A 16,267-nucleotide genomic window follows, 5' to 3' on the forward strand; every position below is an offset into this window, starting at 1 on the left:
CCTAATGGTAACTTATCATTTTATTTTAAACAAAAGACCAGAAGCAAATAGGGTAAAATGTTAACTATTAGTTTAACTGTGATGATCAGTACACAAATATCTATATATTATCATCAATACATTTGAAATATGTAACGATCAAGAATAATTTTAAAAACTAGTGACCATGTCCCAATTCTATCAACAAAGAAATACTTTTTAGATCATTTCTAACAAATCAGCATTTAACCTTAAATATACTTAACAAATATTTAATGAGCACCTAATATTCAATCAGGTTTGGGAGTAAAAATACAAGTGTCCTGTTCTCATGATACAATAAGGGAAGGAGAAGACTATAACAATCAAATAACCACACAAATAAATATAGTTTAACTGTGGTAAGTGCACAAGATGCCATGAAAGCATATACCCAGGAGCAGGACATCTGACTAGCCTAGCTCAAGGGGTTAGGAAGCCAAATTGAAAGCTTATTTAAAATTTAAAGGATGACTCCTTTAAGTGGGACAGGATTTGAAGGAATTCTAGGGAAAGGAGGACAACATCTAAAAAGTCTATGGAGAAGGTTTCAAGGTACCTTCCAGGAAATAAATGTACTTTGTGTGGCTGAGTCATTAGAAAATTCAAACCACAGGGATCAAGAAGAGCAGATATATATGACCTATGGACAACAGTGTGGGTAGGGATAACTGTAATAGCATAAACAGTAAACTACTAATAATAAATTTTATGACAACAAATTCACAACTATTTACAACTGAACCTTAAAAAAGAAAAACAAAAATAAGCGAACAACTAGAACAAGAACAGAGTCACAGAAATGGAGATCACATGGAGGGTTATCAGTGGGGAGGGGGAGAGGGAAGAATGGGGAAAAGGTGCAGGGAATAAGAAGCATAAATGGTAGGTACAAAATAGGGGAGGTTACGAATAGTACAGGAAATGGAGAAGCCAAAGAACTTATATGTATGACCCATGGACATGAACTAAAGTGGGAATGAGGGTGGTAGTGGTGGTATGCAGGGCAGAGGGGAATAAAGGGGGAAAAACTGGACAACTGTAATAGCATAATCAATAAAATATATTTTAAAAGAATAAACATATAGATCAGTAAAGCAAAACAGAGGACTAAGAAACAGACCCACAATTAAACAGTCATTTGATTTTTTTTTATAAAGTCACCAAAGCAATGCAATGGGAAAAAGACATGAAAGTCTTTTCAATAAATGGTGCTAAAACAACAGAATAACCATACAGAAAAAAAATAAACTTTAATCCCTCACACCATTCACGAAGTTGATTTGAGATGAACCTTAAACATTAATCAAAAGCTAAAACCATAAAGCTTCTAGATTAAATCAAGAGAATATTTTGGGACCTAAGAATGGGCAAAGTTATCTTTTTTTAAAAAAATATTTTATCGATTATGCTATTACAGTTCTATTTCCCCCCTTCATTCCCCTCCACCCTGCATATACCTCCCCCACCATTCCCCCCTTTAGTTTATAACCACGTGTCTCAAGTTCTTTAGATTCTATATTTCCCATACTATTCTTGCCCTCCCCCCTATCTATTTTCTACCTACTGTCTATGCTACTTATTTTCTGTACCTTCTCCCCCCTTCTCCTTCTCCCACTCCCCTGTTGCTAACCCTCCATGTGATCTTCATTTCTATGGTTCTGCTCCTGTTCTAGCTGTCCTCTTAGTTTGCTTTTGTTTTAGGTGTGGTTGTTACTAACTGTGAGTTTGCTGTCCTTTCACTGTTCATCTTTTTTATCTTCTTTTTCTTAGGTAAGGCCCTTTAACATTTCATATAATAAGGGCTTGGCGATGATGAACTCCTTGAATTTGATCTTATCTGAGAAGCACTTTATCTGCCCTTCCATTCTACATGGTAGCTTTGCTGGATAGAGCAATCTTGGATGTAGGTCTTTGGATTTCATGACTTGGAATACTTCTTTCCAGCCCCCTCTTACCTGTAAGATCTCTATTGAGAAATCAGCTGACAGTCTGATGGGAACTCTTTTGTAGGTGACCATCCCCTTATCTCTTGCTGCTTCTAGGATTCTCTCCTTCATTTTCATCTTGGCTAATGTCATGATCATGTGCCTTGGTGTGTTCCTTCTTGGGTCCAACTTCTTTGGGACTCTCTGAGCTTCCTGGACTTCCTGGAAGTGTATTTCCTTAGCCAGATTGGGGAAGTTCTCCTTTATTATTTGTTCAAATAAGTTTTCCACTCGTAGCTGTTCCTCTTCCCCTTTTGGTACCCCTATAATTTGGATGATGGGACGTTTAAAGATGTCCTGGAGGTTCCTAAGCCTCTCATTTTTTTGAATTCTTGTTTTTTCATCCTTTTTCTGTTTGGTCATTTTTTCCCTCTTTCTGGTCCACTCCTTTGATTTGAGTCCCAGTTTCCTTTCCATTACAATTGGTTTCCTGTGCATTTCCATTCATTTCGATTAGTTTAGCCTTCATATGTTCCTCTAATTTGTGACTATAATCAACCAGTTCTGTGAGCATCCTGATCACCAGTGTTTTGAACTGTGCATCTGAAAGTTTGGCTATTTCTTCATTGCTTAGATTTTTCGGCTCTGGGGCTCTGAGTTGTTCTTGAGCCATGTTTTGATCTGTTCGTGCCTGTTACCTACGAGGAGGTGTTCACCAGGGTGGGGCCACCCAGGTCGCTGGTTTGTGATGCCATATGTGGTGGCGGGGCCAGAGAGGGACAATGGCAGTTCCCTCTGCCACTTTCCACCACTGGGGCCTGCACAATCTGTCTCACTGCTCGCTCCTTCACTGGTTTATCTGCATGCAAATGTGTGACCATGGTCAGCCCTCAGTGAGTCCACTGCCTTGGGCCCTCAATGGGTCCGCCTGCTACTCCACAGCTGGGATCCGCCCACAGCTGTCAGCGTGCCTGGGTTGTGAGCCCGGGGTTGGTTCAGTGGATCTTTCCTGCCCGACCCCGCTCTGCTGCTGGCTCTGCCCCTCTTACCAGTTTGGCTGAAGGGTTTGTTGTTGTCAGACTTCCATATAGTTCAATTTTCTGTGGTTTGGCTGCGTTTTTGTTGCTAAAACTTTGTTGTTTTGAAACTTGGTTGTGTGAGAAGGTGCAATGCTTCCACCTATGCCTCCATCTTGGCAGAAGTCCCAAAGTTATCTTAAATAGATCTTAAAAGCAATAACTATTTTGAAGATACTGATACACTAGACTTCATCAAAATTAAAAACTTCTCAAAAGGAAAAAATTAAAAGCACCTGCTCATCAAAATATGCCATTAAGAAAATTACAGCAATCCTCAGACTGGAATAAAATATTTATAAAACATATCTGACAAAGGGCTTATACACAAAATATATTGATATAATTAATATATAAAAACTGCAGATATTTAATGTATACAATTAGATGAATTTGTACATATATATATATATAAAACCTCTGAAACTACCATCACAATCAAAGTAATAAATATATCCATCTCCTCCAAAAAAAATTTAAATAAAATTCAGCTAAAAAAAAACCCCCAAAACATGAGGAGAGTAATACAGAAAAGAATGTAATTTGAAGGGTCATGCACAGAAAAGAATGTAATCTGAAGGGCCATACAGTGCCACACTAGGAAAATCAAAAAGGCAGGGGTTGAGATGTGACTTAATCAAATTTTCAATAAAAAAATATCCTCTGGCAGCAATATGGAAAACTAACTGTAAATGAGCAAAAGTGGATGTACTGAGATACGACAGTTCTTTGAAGCTCAGAAGTTTTTTATTTCAATGTACCAATTTCTTTTTCTTTTGTTGGTAGTACTTTAGGTGTTACACTTAAAAACCAACTGCCTAACTAAGGTTATGAAGATTTATGACTATATTTTCTTCTAAAAGTTTGAAAGTTTTAGTTCTTACATCCTGAACTAATTTTGCACATGGTGTGAGGTGGGGGTCCAACTTATTCTTTTGCATATGACTATCCATTTGTTAAAAGCACTATTCATTTCCCTTCCACATGTTTTGCAACTATTTTCTCCCAAGTCTGTAGCTCACCTGTTCATTTTCTTAGCAGGTGTCTCCTAAAGACAAAGAGTTTTGAATGTTGATGAAATCTAATTTATGTTTTAAAAAAACTAACCATGGTTTGTGCTACTTGTGTTCCATTTCAGTAATCCTTACCTAACCGAAGTCACAAACATATTCTATGCTTTCTTCTGGAAGTAGTACAGTTTTAACTCTTACATTTTGGTCTATGATCCATTTTGAGTTAAATTTGTATATGGTGCAAAGTAAAGCTAAATACTGAATTTGTTTATCACCTTTGTGGAAAATCAATTGGCCATATATGTATGGGTCTATTTCTGGACTTTATTCTGTTGTATTTATCTATATGTTTATTCTTTCAATATTAATTACACTTCCTTAATCTTGAAATTGAGTAATGTTAGTCCTCCAACTCTGCTCTTTACTTTTCAAAATTATTTGGCTATTCCACCCTTCTGAATGAATTTTTGAATTGCTGGCACTTTACACAAAAAGCCTGTTTAGGTTCTGAAAATACATGGACTCCATAGATCAACTGATTTGGGGGACACTGAGTATTTTATTATTGAATGGTCCAATCCATGAACACTGAATAGCTATTCTTTTTTTCTTGGTTTTCTAAAATTTCTCTCAGTAATATTATGTAGTTTCAGTAAACAAGTCTTGCACATATTTTGTCAAATTTATCCATAAATTTCTCATGTTTTTGCTTTTATTGTAAATAGTGTTATATTTGTTATAGTGTCTATTTCAAATCACTTGTTGCTAATATACAAAAATAGAATTGCTTTTTATTTATTCACCTTCTAACTAGCAATGGTGTTTAACGTGATTAGTTCTTTAATTTTTTTTAGAATCTTGGGAATTTTTATATAAAAATGCATGTTGTACAAATAAAAAAAATTTTACTTTTCATCTTAATGTATATAATGTTTCTTTATTTTACCAAGTTGCACTAAAACTTCTAAAACAATGCTGAATGAAAGTGGTGAGAAAAAACTGACTTTTCACCCTGGCTGGTGTAGCTCAGTGGATTAAGTGCAGGCCTGCAAACCAAAGTGTTCCCGGTTCGATTCCCAGTCAGGGCACATGCATGGGTTGTGGGCTAGGTCCCCATTAGGGGGGCACACAAGAGAAAACCACACATTGATGTTTCACTACTCTTTCTCCCTCCCTTCCCCTTCTCTCTAAAAATAAATAAAATCTTAAAAAAGACTGACTTTTCCTAACCTTAAAGAAAAAAGCATTTAGTAAGACACAAACACACTGTAGATCTGAACTGTAGGTTTTTTGTAGATTCTCATTATCAGGGTGAGGGAGTTTTCCTTCAAATTCTAGGTAGCAGAGAGATAGTATCAATATTTCAAAAAATAAATACTGAATGTCATCAAATGCCTTTTCTGTATCTACTGAGATGATGGTATGGATTTTCTTTTTCAGTGTGTTAATATGGTAAATTACACTAACTGATTTTTGAAACTTAAACTAATTTGCAATCCTAGTATAACCCTCGTTAGTTACAATTTTTACCTGATGCTAGATATGATTTGCTAAAATTTTGTTTTATTATTCTCTACACCTGCAACTTAAAAACTAGATTATCGCAGGAAAAAAAACTACGAAAATAATCCCATTTACAACTGCATCAAAAAAATACCTACGAATAAACTTAACCAATGTAAAAGACCTGTACTTAGAAAATTAGAAGACGCTGAAGAGACCGAAAAAATACAAATAAGTAGAAACAAATACTGAGTTCACGGACAGGAAGAAATAACATCATTAAAATGTCCATACTAAACAAAGCAATCTATTGATTCAATGCAATTCCTATCAAGATACCAACGGCGTATTTCACCGAACGAGAATATTCTAAAAATTTATATGGAACCACAAAAAGCCCCAAATAGCCACAGCAACCTTGAGAAAGAAGAACAAAGTTAGAGGAATCATGGTACCTAATATCAAACTACACTACAAGGCCATAGTAATCGAAACACCACAGTACTGGCACAAAAACAGGTATACAGATCAATGAAACAGAAGAGAAGCTTGGAAATAAACCCACAGCTTTATGGTTAATTAATATTTGACAAAGGAGACATACAAGCGGTATAGACAATCTAGTCGGTAAATGATTTTGGGAAAACTGGACAAATATGCAATGCAAAAAAAATGAAACTAGACAACTTTCTTACACTATATACATGAATAAACTCAAAATGGATTAAAGATTTAAACATGAGACTCAAAACCATAAAGCTAGAAAACAAAGGCAGTAAAATCTTGGACATTTCATTTAGCAATATATTTTCTGATGTATCTCCTCAATCAAGGGAAACACAAGAAAAAATAAAATGGGCTACATCAAACTAAAAATTTTGCACAGCAAAAAAACCCCCACAAAACTATCAACAAAATGAAGACAACCTACTGAATGGGTGAATGGGAAAACACATTCACCAATGATAGATCTGATAAGGGGTTAATAACCAAAATTTATACAGAACTCATACAACTCAACACCAAGAAACAAACACTCCAATTAAAAACCAATAAAAAATAAAGAATGTAACAAAAACAATATAAGCAGAGGACCTGAATAGACAATTCTCCAAAAAGGACATACAGATGGCCACTAGACATACATAAGCATGCTCAGTGTCACTAAGAGTCTGAGAAATGCATATTAAAACCATAAGGAGGTATCATTCCACACCTGTCAGAATGCCTATCATTAATAAATCTACAGACAAGTGTTGATGAGGATGTGGAGTAAAGGGAACCCTTGTGCATTGCTAGTGGGGATGCAGCTTGGTGTACACACTATGTAAAACATTATGAAGGGTCACCAAAAAATTAAAAATGAAACTGCCTTAGGAGCCAGAGATTGCACTTCTGGGTATATATCCAAAGAAACCCAAAATACTAATTCAAGAGAATATATGCACCCTTGTGCTCATTGTAGCATTATTTACAATAGCCAAGGTATACCAAGTGCCCATTAATAGATGACTGAATAAAGATGATATGGTGCATATATAAAATGGAATACTACTCAGCCATAAAAAAGAATGAAATGTGCCCTAGAAAGAATGTCTCAGTTTGCTGGAGCGTTGTCCCAGAAACTGAAAGGTAGTGGCTTCAATTCCTCGTCAAGGCACATGTCTAGTTTGCAGATTCAGTCCTCAGTCAAGGCACATGCAAGAGATAACCTACTGATGTTTCTCTCTCACATCGATGATTTTCTCCCTCTTTCTCTCCCATCCTTCTCCTCTTTCTAAAATCAATAAGCATGTCTTAAAGTTAGGACAAAAAATAATAAATTAAAAAAAAAAAAGAAATCTCACCATTTGCAACCACATGGACTGACCTAGAGGGTATTATGCTAAGTGAAATAAGTCTGTCAGAAAAAAACAACATACGATTTCACTTATATGTGGATGGAATCTAAAGAGCAAAATAAATGAACAAACAAAATTCAAACAGACTTGTAGAAAATAGACTGATGTTTGCCAGAGGGTAGAGAGTATAAGGGACTGTGTGAAACGGTGAAAGGTTAAGAAGTATAAATTTATAGTTACAAAACAGTCACAGGGATTTTAAGTACAGCACATGAAATAGTCAATAATACTACAGTAATGGTGTATAGTGCCAGATGGGTACTGGAAATATCAGGGGGAACATTTCATTAAGTACATGACTTAACCACTATGCTATACACCTGAAACTAATATAAAATAATATTGAATGTGAACCGTAACTGAAAGATAAAATTTAAAAATAGTTTAAAGAACAAAAAAATAAAATAAAAGCTGGACTAAAATACACACATTTGTCAGTTAAAATAATTCACTTGAGAGGTTTATGTTTTCATTTTACTTTACTTATTTCTATTGATGTTTCTGTTTATAAGATGTAGTATATAATGGCATACTTAATATTATGAAACAACATTGCATAGCAAAAGGAGTAACAGACTAAGAAAACATATGGTCCAATTCTTGCTAACGTAACTCTACAAAAATACACACTCCCCTTTGTATTAATGTGCATTTATTCTGTCTCCCTTCAAATAAGAAATAGTCATGTTTCTCCACCTTTTTAGTTCTTTTGCTATAGTGTTAAGTAGGGAGGGAAGCAAATGTAAACAAGAATAAAATTCTTCTGCAATTTCAGTAAGATGTGAGAAATCAAGGAAACTTTTATACTTAAAAAAGTTCCTATTCAGAATTGGCAACATATTCCAAAATAAAATTAAGAATAAATAAATATTTGTATTAAAAAAATAGAAACTAAAATAACATAAAATTGGTTAAGTAAAATTCTGAGGCAAGATTTCCAAATGTAGAAATAATAAATTACAAAAAAGTAAAAACCTTTACTATAAAAAATAAAACCTTTTAAGCAAAAATATGTAACCAAACTTGAAAGATAACACTAAAAACAACCCAACCTAAATGTATCTAATATCAAAATCCAAACAATGTTTTTAGAAAAGAATATTTGTACAATTTAAACACAAGCCACCTTTCATGAAGAAAATTCTTGTATCTCAGGGGGGCTTTTCATATGTAATCTATTCTTACTTGCAGGTATTAAAATATAATAGTTCATTCATTTACAAAAGTAAAAAGAATATAACTTTACTGAAACTTAACATATTATGTATGTATATGCTTATTTTAATATACTTATTTTAGCCATTTACATTTCATTCCCTTTTCTGCAAAATATTTTTAGATTATCCTATTAGGCACTCAAACTAACTAATAAAGTTTCTTTCCCATTTCACCCATTTTATGTACAAACTACTGATGAAAAAACCAAAGAGTAGACAGAAGGGGAAAAAAAGTCTTGAATTATCTAAGTCAAGAGTTCATTATATATAGTCTGTCATTAACCTCAACAAAAATTACTTACATCTGCTTAAAAAGTTGTCAATATTTTTGTTTTTTCTTAAGGCAGGAAAATCCAAATCATATACCAAAGCATCCAATCCATCCTAAACAAATGAACAAACAAACAGTTAGTTTTTTGGATCACTCTATGAACACTTTCCTTTTTTATGAATAAAGAAACAAATACACCTTTTAATTTTTAATTAGCTCTTTCTCATATATCTTGCATTCATTTAACACCTTCTACGAGGTTATATGAGTACTGGGAGAAGAGAAAATTTATTTTTATTTCACATACAGATTTTTCATATTCTAACTTTCCCAGACTAAGAAGCAGCAACACAACCACCAATTGGCCACAAATGACTTCAACTCATGCCCTTTTCCCCTCATCAGGGCACAAAATTTTACTTTTCACTCCCTCTTACTACTGCATTTATCTTCATTTCACAGACATGCATAAAAAACAAATGGCTTATCTTTGTGATTACACATATTTATAAGGTAGATGCTAAATAACAGTTCCTAAACTGTGGAGTTTAGTGTAAAATAAATTCTACAGTTTGATATATTTTTATAATTAAAATACATTTAATTATAAACTACAATTTCATAAGAGTTTCATTAGGGTTTTCATAAGAGTTTTCTTTCCTTGAATCACTTTCTAAGGAAGCTATTAGTAAAGGACAAACACTGGTTTTACTTTTACTTCTGAACAAGTGCAGGGCAATGTGAAGGTGTAACAATGAGTGAAATGGGAGGCATCTATTCGGGTTATATCTACAAACGTAGCAGGAGAAAAATTCAGATAACCCAAGTAATTTTCACTTTATTTATCTGGGAAAATCTAGTTTTGTCCTGCAGAGCCCCAAAATAAAAACAGAAGTAGCAAAAGGAAAGGTACCTTCTGCAGACCCTGTAGAGTCATGTTCATAAAAGGAGAAATTAAAGCCAGAGGATATACAGTTTATATTTTATGTTAAGCCATGGGTGTGAATTACCCAGTTGTTTTAGAATACTTAAAAAAATACTCCCCTAGGAAACCAAAAAGCAGATTCAAGGTTTTAAAATGTATCATTGCATGAACTGGAAAGTAACCATGGAGAAGACTACTAATTCCAACACTGTTGACTGCTTGAAGAGAGAGAACAACAATCCACCCTAGACTGGCTTTTTGAAATTCAGAGGTCTGTGCAGATGTGAAGAAAAAGTTCCTCCACTAAAACAAGTTCATCTGTTCTTGAGATACATTTCTTAGAGCCTTATAAGCCACTTGAATATTTTTACAGAAAAGAGATGAGAACCTTTATATGAGAACTCGATTTTTAAAAAACGAACTGATGCCTGGTCTGTTCTAAATTGAAAAACCAAACCAATAAATATCTGAATTCGCTGTTTTCTAGGAAAAGGTAAATTAAGTATGAATATATATTTAAAATTTTGACTAGATTTTAAGTTCTTTAAGGTCGAAATCACAGTTAACATCTCATTTTCTTCCATAGCACCTTGAAAAATGACCTGTACAAGTAGACATATAATGTACAATAAACCAATGATTTTTTAGGTTATACAGTAAAGCCAATACAATATTCAAGAAATAATATTTTTCTTAAACACTAAGTTTTGTGTATCATGTCACTCCAAAAAATTAATACAAACTACAGAAGAGTGCAAATACAGCAGAACCCCCATATTCATGGTTACAGTTACCCATGGTCAACCTTGGCCCAAATATATTAAATAAAAAATTCCAAAAATAAACAATTCATAAGTTTTAAATTGTGTAGCATTCTGAGTAGCATGATGAAATCTCACATTATCCCAACTCCACCCTGGCTGGGACATGAATCATCCCTTTGTCCAGAACATCCACTCCGCACTCACATATTCTGCCCACCCCTTAGTCACTTATAACCATCTTGGTTATCAAATCCTGTCACATTATCACAATGCTTGTGTTCAAGTAACTTTCATTTTACTTAATAATGCCCCCATAGTGCAAGAGTAGTGATGCTGACCATTCAGATATGCCAAAGAGAAGCCATAAAGTGTATGCAGTATACAGAGAAAAAAATAGTATATATAGGGTTTGGTACTATCCACAGTTTCAGGCATCCACTGGGGGTCCTAGAATGTATTCCTTATAGATAAGGGGGACTACTATACTATTAGCTACGTAAGAACAATTTTAAGCCAGGTTCTGACACCTTAATGTTGTCTGAGAAATGCAAGTATATGCAATGTGATAACCTCAATATGTTATTATACTTTATAACAACTATTATTTTAAAGAGCTCATAATAAACATCTACTTCCAAAGACACATTCCAGTTTTCAAAGGCTCAACACATCTAAATTTATTTAGCTTAGATTATTTTCTAATATCAAATAAAACGTTTAACAGTGAAGTACATATTAAATTTTACTCACAGGCTCTCTTTGGTAAATATATTGAAAATAACTGCTTCTTCTCTTACTCCAAATTAAGAGTTTAGAAAAATTACCAAACATTGGATAGAAAAGAACCTCAAAATTTACCTTGTTTAATCCTCTCATTTTATACCTAAGGCAAATAACAATCAGAAATATTAACTGACTTGCCCAATGCCACACAGCTAGCTAGTAAGCTGTATAAGAATCAAAATACTCTTAGTCTAATAGTTACAGATATAACATTACCATGATAAAAACATAATTTTAAAAATCCTCAATCTTAAAAATGAAGCTAGGAATAGAAAATAAACATGTATATTTAGACCAAAGATGTATTGTTCAAAAATTATTAGAAAATCACCATTCTTCTAATTATAATTAGAAAGTACACTGGCTGAGAATCAAAATTCTAAGTTTTCTCTAATAAACCACTGGCTCAAAATCCCATGTTTTCTCTAGTATACCACTACTCCTTCTGCACAACCTTCCCTAAACTACCTATTAAAATTGACAGTTCTTGTAACTGAATTACTTTTTACTTCAATCCTTATAGCTAAATTTCAAATGCCGTCAGTAAGCTAAACCCCAGAACTGAGCACTACATTTTAATCAAAGCATAGCAGACACTGTTGGCTCTCCTTCCCCAACTATTATTTCTACCTTCCTAATTTAACCCTGACTTTGCTTGAGCCTCCAAGGAGGAAAAAACTGTCCCTAACTCCAGGAGGCTGGTTCTGATTAATCCAAGGCAAAAAAAAAAAAAAAAAAAAAAAAAAAGAGCTATAGTACCAATGCTATAGGTCTTGCTGCAGTGAAAGGGCAAGAAAATTGCCTGTTCAATAGTGTGGCCAGGGGCAAGATGGGACTGACAAAAAGCATCACTTTGGTAAATGTTGTTTGGTAAATGTTGTTTGCAGGACAGCAGTACAGAGAAGAATGGTTTTCAGTCATCCTTAATAATAAAATGAATTCCATGGATTGAAATAATTCAAACATAAAAAATAAAGCAAAAGTATTATAAAGAAAAATATGGGTATTTGTATGTTTCTGTTGGAAGAACAAGCCCCAATCTTTCCGAGTTCAGTGTTCTCTTTTGTAAAAAGAAAGTAACTATCTACAATTCAAAATAGATTTGTGAGAATTAAACAAGTGAAGTATGTGAAGTATTTGGTCTTTAATAGTCCCACTTCCTTCTCTTTATTTCTTCAGCTAACAGTTGCTGTAAGTTTAGTCTCATATTGATAGAAAAGACATAAAAAGAAAATAGACTTTTTAGTGATATGGCATAAAAACTTAAATCTTAGATCATGATGTTAAGTCCTTCCCCATTATAGTAATCCCATCTATGATTTTTTTTTAACATGGAACATCTGACTTTTACTTGACCAAAGAATTTGACCATGCATTTGTTAATGGAAACTAGCTGCCTCACTAATGGCCACTAGGTATTTGGGCCTACAGTAGTGTAAGATGGTATATGGCTTTTCAGTATCATCCATAGGCAAAAATTATATGCCTTTTATCAGAGAAACAGAATAGACAAGAAGATATTCTTCTGGCATAATCTAAAACATAAAACAACAGTAGCTAAGAGAAGTCAAAAAAAGTATAAGAATATAGCAGCACTAAGAAAGGTATACCATGTATTAAAAATAATTTTTAAGCAAAATTTCAAAATGGTTACTATTCTAAATGTGGACATGTTTTTTGAGAAACTACCAAAAAATCTATTGCAATTACAGCAGTAAAGCCAATGCTTCCAAAACACCAAACTACTTCTCAAATAGGCTGACCCTTGGTACTAAAAGACTTCTGTCAAGCTTAATGACAGAGAATGTACCATTTAAAAAATGTATTTCTGGTACATATAAATCTCTTTGCTGGGTAAAGAGATTAAGGAATTCCTCAATATTAAGTGCTAGTATGAAAATGAAAACAGAATTTCCTCAGAGAACTTGAACTTCTGATGTTAAACACAGTTAAAATCTATTTAACCAGTGTGACATTACTACATACATGCCAGTACTTCCTAAGACTCATTTTCTCTACATGCATGTAACTCTAAATTTCCAATCAGTCTTCAACTAAGTTATTTAAGTCTATATACTTAGTGTGTGCTCATTATATTAAGTCTATATTTGGAGAGTGACTGGGAAGTGCCACTGTATGTTTTACTAAATATTTAGAATACTTAGTTTTTTTGCACTATAATTGCCCTAAAGAACCTTGGCATGTATGTAGTAATGTCAAACAAGCCATACTCACCCTACCCCACTGCCTCTGCACCTGCTCTTTTCTCCAGCTGGAATGTGAACATTACTTATATTCAGAGTGCCTCAGTGTCACTTACCATGTGCTGCCTTCCCCAGACACACTGAGGAAATATTAATAATGACCTCCTACGTGTTTCCTATTATAGGAATTTTAATATTTAATTGTAACGTATTTACTTATGTCTGCTTCCCCTTTGTAGTAAAACATGTAGTGTAGCCGTAGTAATAGTAGTAGTAATAATAATAAATACTTCCTGTCTTTGGGAGTTCTTTGCTTATTAGGTAAAAAAAAGTAAACACAGGAAGGATCCTCCATGTAACAAGTAGGTGCTACATGGAAAAAAAGAGGACTATTTAATCAACTAGGGTTTTATAAAGGAGATGAAATTTGAACTGATCCTTAAAGAAGAGATTTAGAAAGAATAAGATGGAAGTGAGGCAAGTCAATCTACACGCAAGAAATTCACTTCAAATGTAACAATATGGTAGGTTCAAAGTAAAAGAATGAGAAATGATATACAATACAAACAGAAATGAAAAGAAAGTTGGACTGGGTATATTATAAAATAATGTAGACTTCAGAGGAAAGAAAATGACTAAGGACAGATAGAGAAATTACATAATGATAATAGTCAATCACCGAGAAAGCACAGCAATCTTAAAATATATTTCTTCTAAACAGAGCTGCAAAACATGCAAAACAGAAACAGATAGAAACAGAGAAAGACATAAATCGACAAATGTATTTGGTAACCTTGACACTTCTCTCTTAACAACCAATACAAATGCAGAGAAAAATCAGCAAGGAGAACTCAACAACAGAATCAAATTGACATTTATAGAACATTCCCCCATAACAGCAAAATGCATTCTTTATAAGTACTCATGAAATACAAGATAGACCAAAAGGTAATCAAACTAAAATAAATAACAGTGAATAGAGAAATGTCCAAACACTTGGAAACTAAATATTTCTAAATAACCCATAGTCAAAGAGAAAGTCTCAAGAGAAATAAAAATACACATTGAAATAAGTAAAAATGAAAATATAACATCAAATTTGTGTTATATGTTATTTAATTTGTGTTAAATAACAAACTACTTGTGCCATATAATTAAAGCACTGCTAAATGGAAAATGTATTAAATACTCATATTAGAAAAGAGTAGTGATTTTGAATCAATAATCTAAGTTCCTTTCTCAAAAAAACTACAGAGTAAAATAAAACAAGAGCAAAAATAAGAAAGCAAACAATAAAGAAAAACAAAAATCAATAAAGTTGAACACAGAAAGCAACAAAAATTCAATGAAACAAAAAGCTGGTTCTTTGACAAGTTCAATCAAAATGACAACCCCATAGCATGACTGACAAAGAAAAAGAGAAAACACAGATTACCAATATTAAAAATAAAATAGGCACTATCATCCAGATCTTGCAGATATACAAAGGATAATAAGGTAATATTATAAAAAACTCCACATATAAACATGGTAACTTCAGTGAGACAGACAATTCCTTAAAAAGCACAAAATGTCCTAGCTAGGTGGCTCAGTTGGTAGGAGCATCAATCCGTACACCAAAATGTTGCAGGTTTGGTTACTGGTGCAGGCACATACCTAAGATGTGGGTTCAATCCCCAGTCAAGGCATGAACATGAGGTGACCGATCAATGTTTCTCTCTCACATCAATGTTTCTTTCTTTCTATCTCAAATTAATAAAAGTATCTTTGGGTGAAGATTAAAAATAATAAATAAATAAATAAATAAATAAATGTGAATAGTCTTAGCACACTGATTAAAAGATAGAAATAAAAATAAATCCCCTGGCTGGTGTGGCTGGCTCAGTGGATTGAGTGCCAGCCTGTGAAACAAAGGGTGCCTGGTTTAATTCCCTGAGTTGCGGGCCAGGTCCCCAGTTGGGGGAGTGCAAGAGGCAACCACGCATCCATGTTTCTCTGCCTCTCTTCCTCTCTCCCTTCTCCTCTCTCTAAAAATAAATAGAATCTTTTAAAAAATCCATTACATGTTAATATAAACATTTTTATGAAAACAATTTTTAATTTGTAAGAATGGCATTATTTTACACTTTCACAAATCTCCATGGTCTCATCTAATAGAAGATAGCTGGACTCTCAAAGCTACTTCTGTATTCAATCTGTTGGATTACAGTGTCCTGGCTGAGGTAAGAAAATCTGATTTCACATAGATACTTAGATGGAAAAAGGAAGAGTATTTTAACAGCATTTTCTTTCTTTTTTAAAAAAGGTTTCATTTATTGAATTTTAGAGAGAGGGGAAAGGAGGGAGAAAAGAGAGGGAAAGAAACATCAATGTGTGGTTGCCTCTCATGTGGCCCCCCACTGGGGACCAGGCCCGCAACCCAGGCATGTGCCCTGACTGGGAATCAAACCAGCGACCCTTTGGTTCACAGGCCAATGCTCAATCCACTGACCTACACCAGCCAGGGCACATTTTCAATACTTGTGGAAACTGTTTGCTACTACACCAAACTTGACAAAAGTGTTTCTTAAAGGTCAGTTGTAATATGGAACCTGAAACTGTATCAATGAACTTTTTGTACTCACCTTGCAACATTAAAATTTACTGATCTATCTTGCACTTTGA

General features: G+C 33.8%; 1 protein-coding gene across 2 annotated transcripts in view; it reads right to left on the bottom strand.

Moving 5' to 3' along the window:
- Positions 1-16,267, bottom strand: part of ROCK1 (Rho associated coiled-coil containing protein kinase 1) — a 153,870-nt gene that overhangs the window by 120,432 nt on the left and 17,171 nt on the right. For both annotated transcript variants that reach the window (XM_037158389.2, XM_037158388.2), the window contains exon 2: positions 8,959-9,040. In XM_037158389.2, coding sequence (XP_037014284.1) covers positions 8,959-9,040 — 82 coding nt within the window. The remainder of the gene's footprint in view (positions 1-8,958; positions 9,041-16,267) is intronic.

This window comes from Artibeus jamaicensis, unplaced genomic scaffold (genome assembly GCF_021234435.1).
Source record: "Artibeus jamaicensis isolate MK-2021 breed Jamaican fruit bat unplaced genomic scaffold, CSHL_Jam_final contig_354, whole genome shotgun sequence".
NCBI lineage: Eukaryota > Metazoa > Chordata > Mammalia > Chiroptera > Phyllostomidae > Artibeus > Artibeus jamaicensis.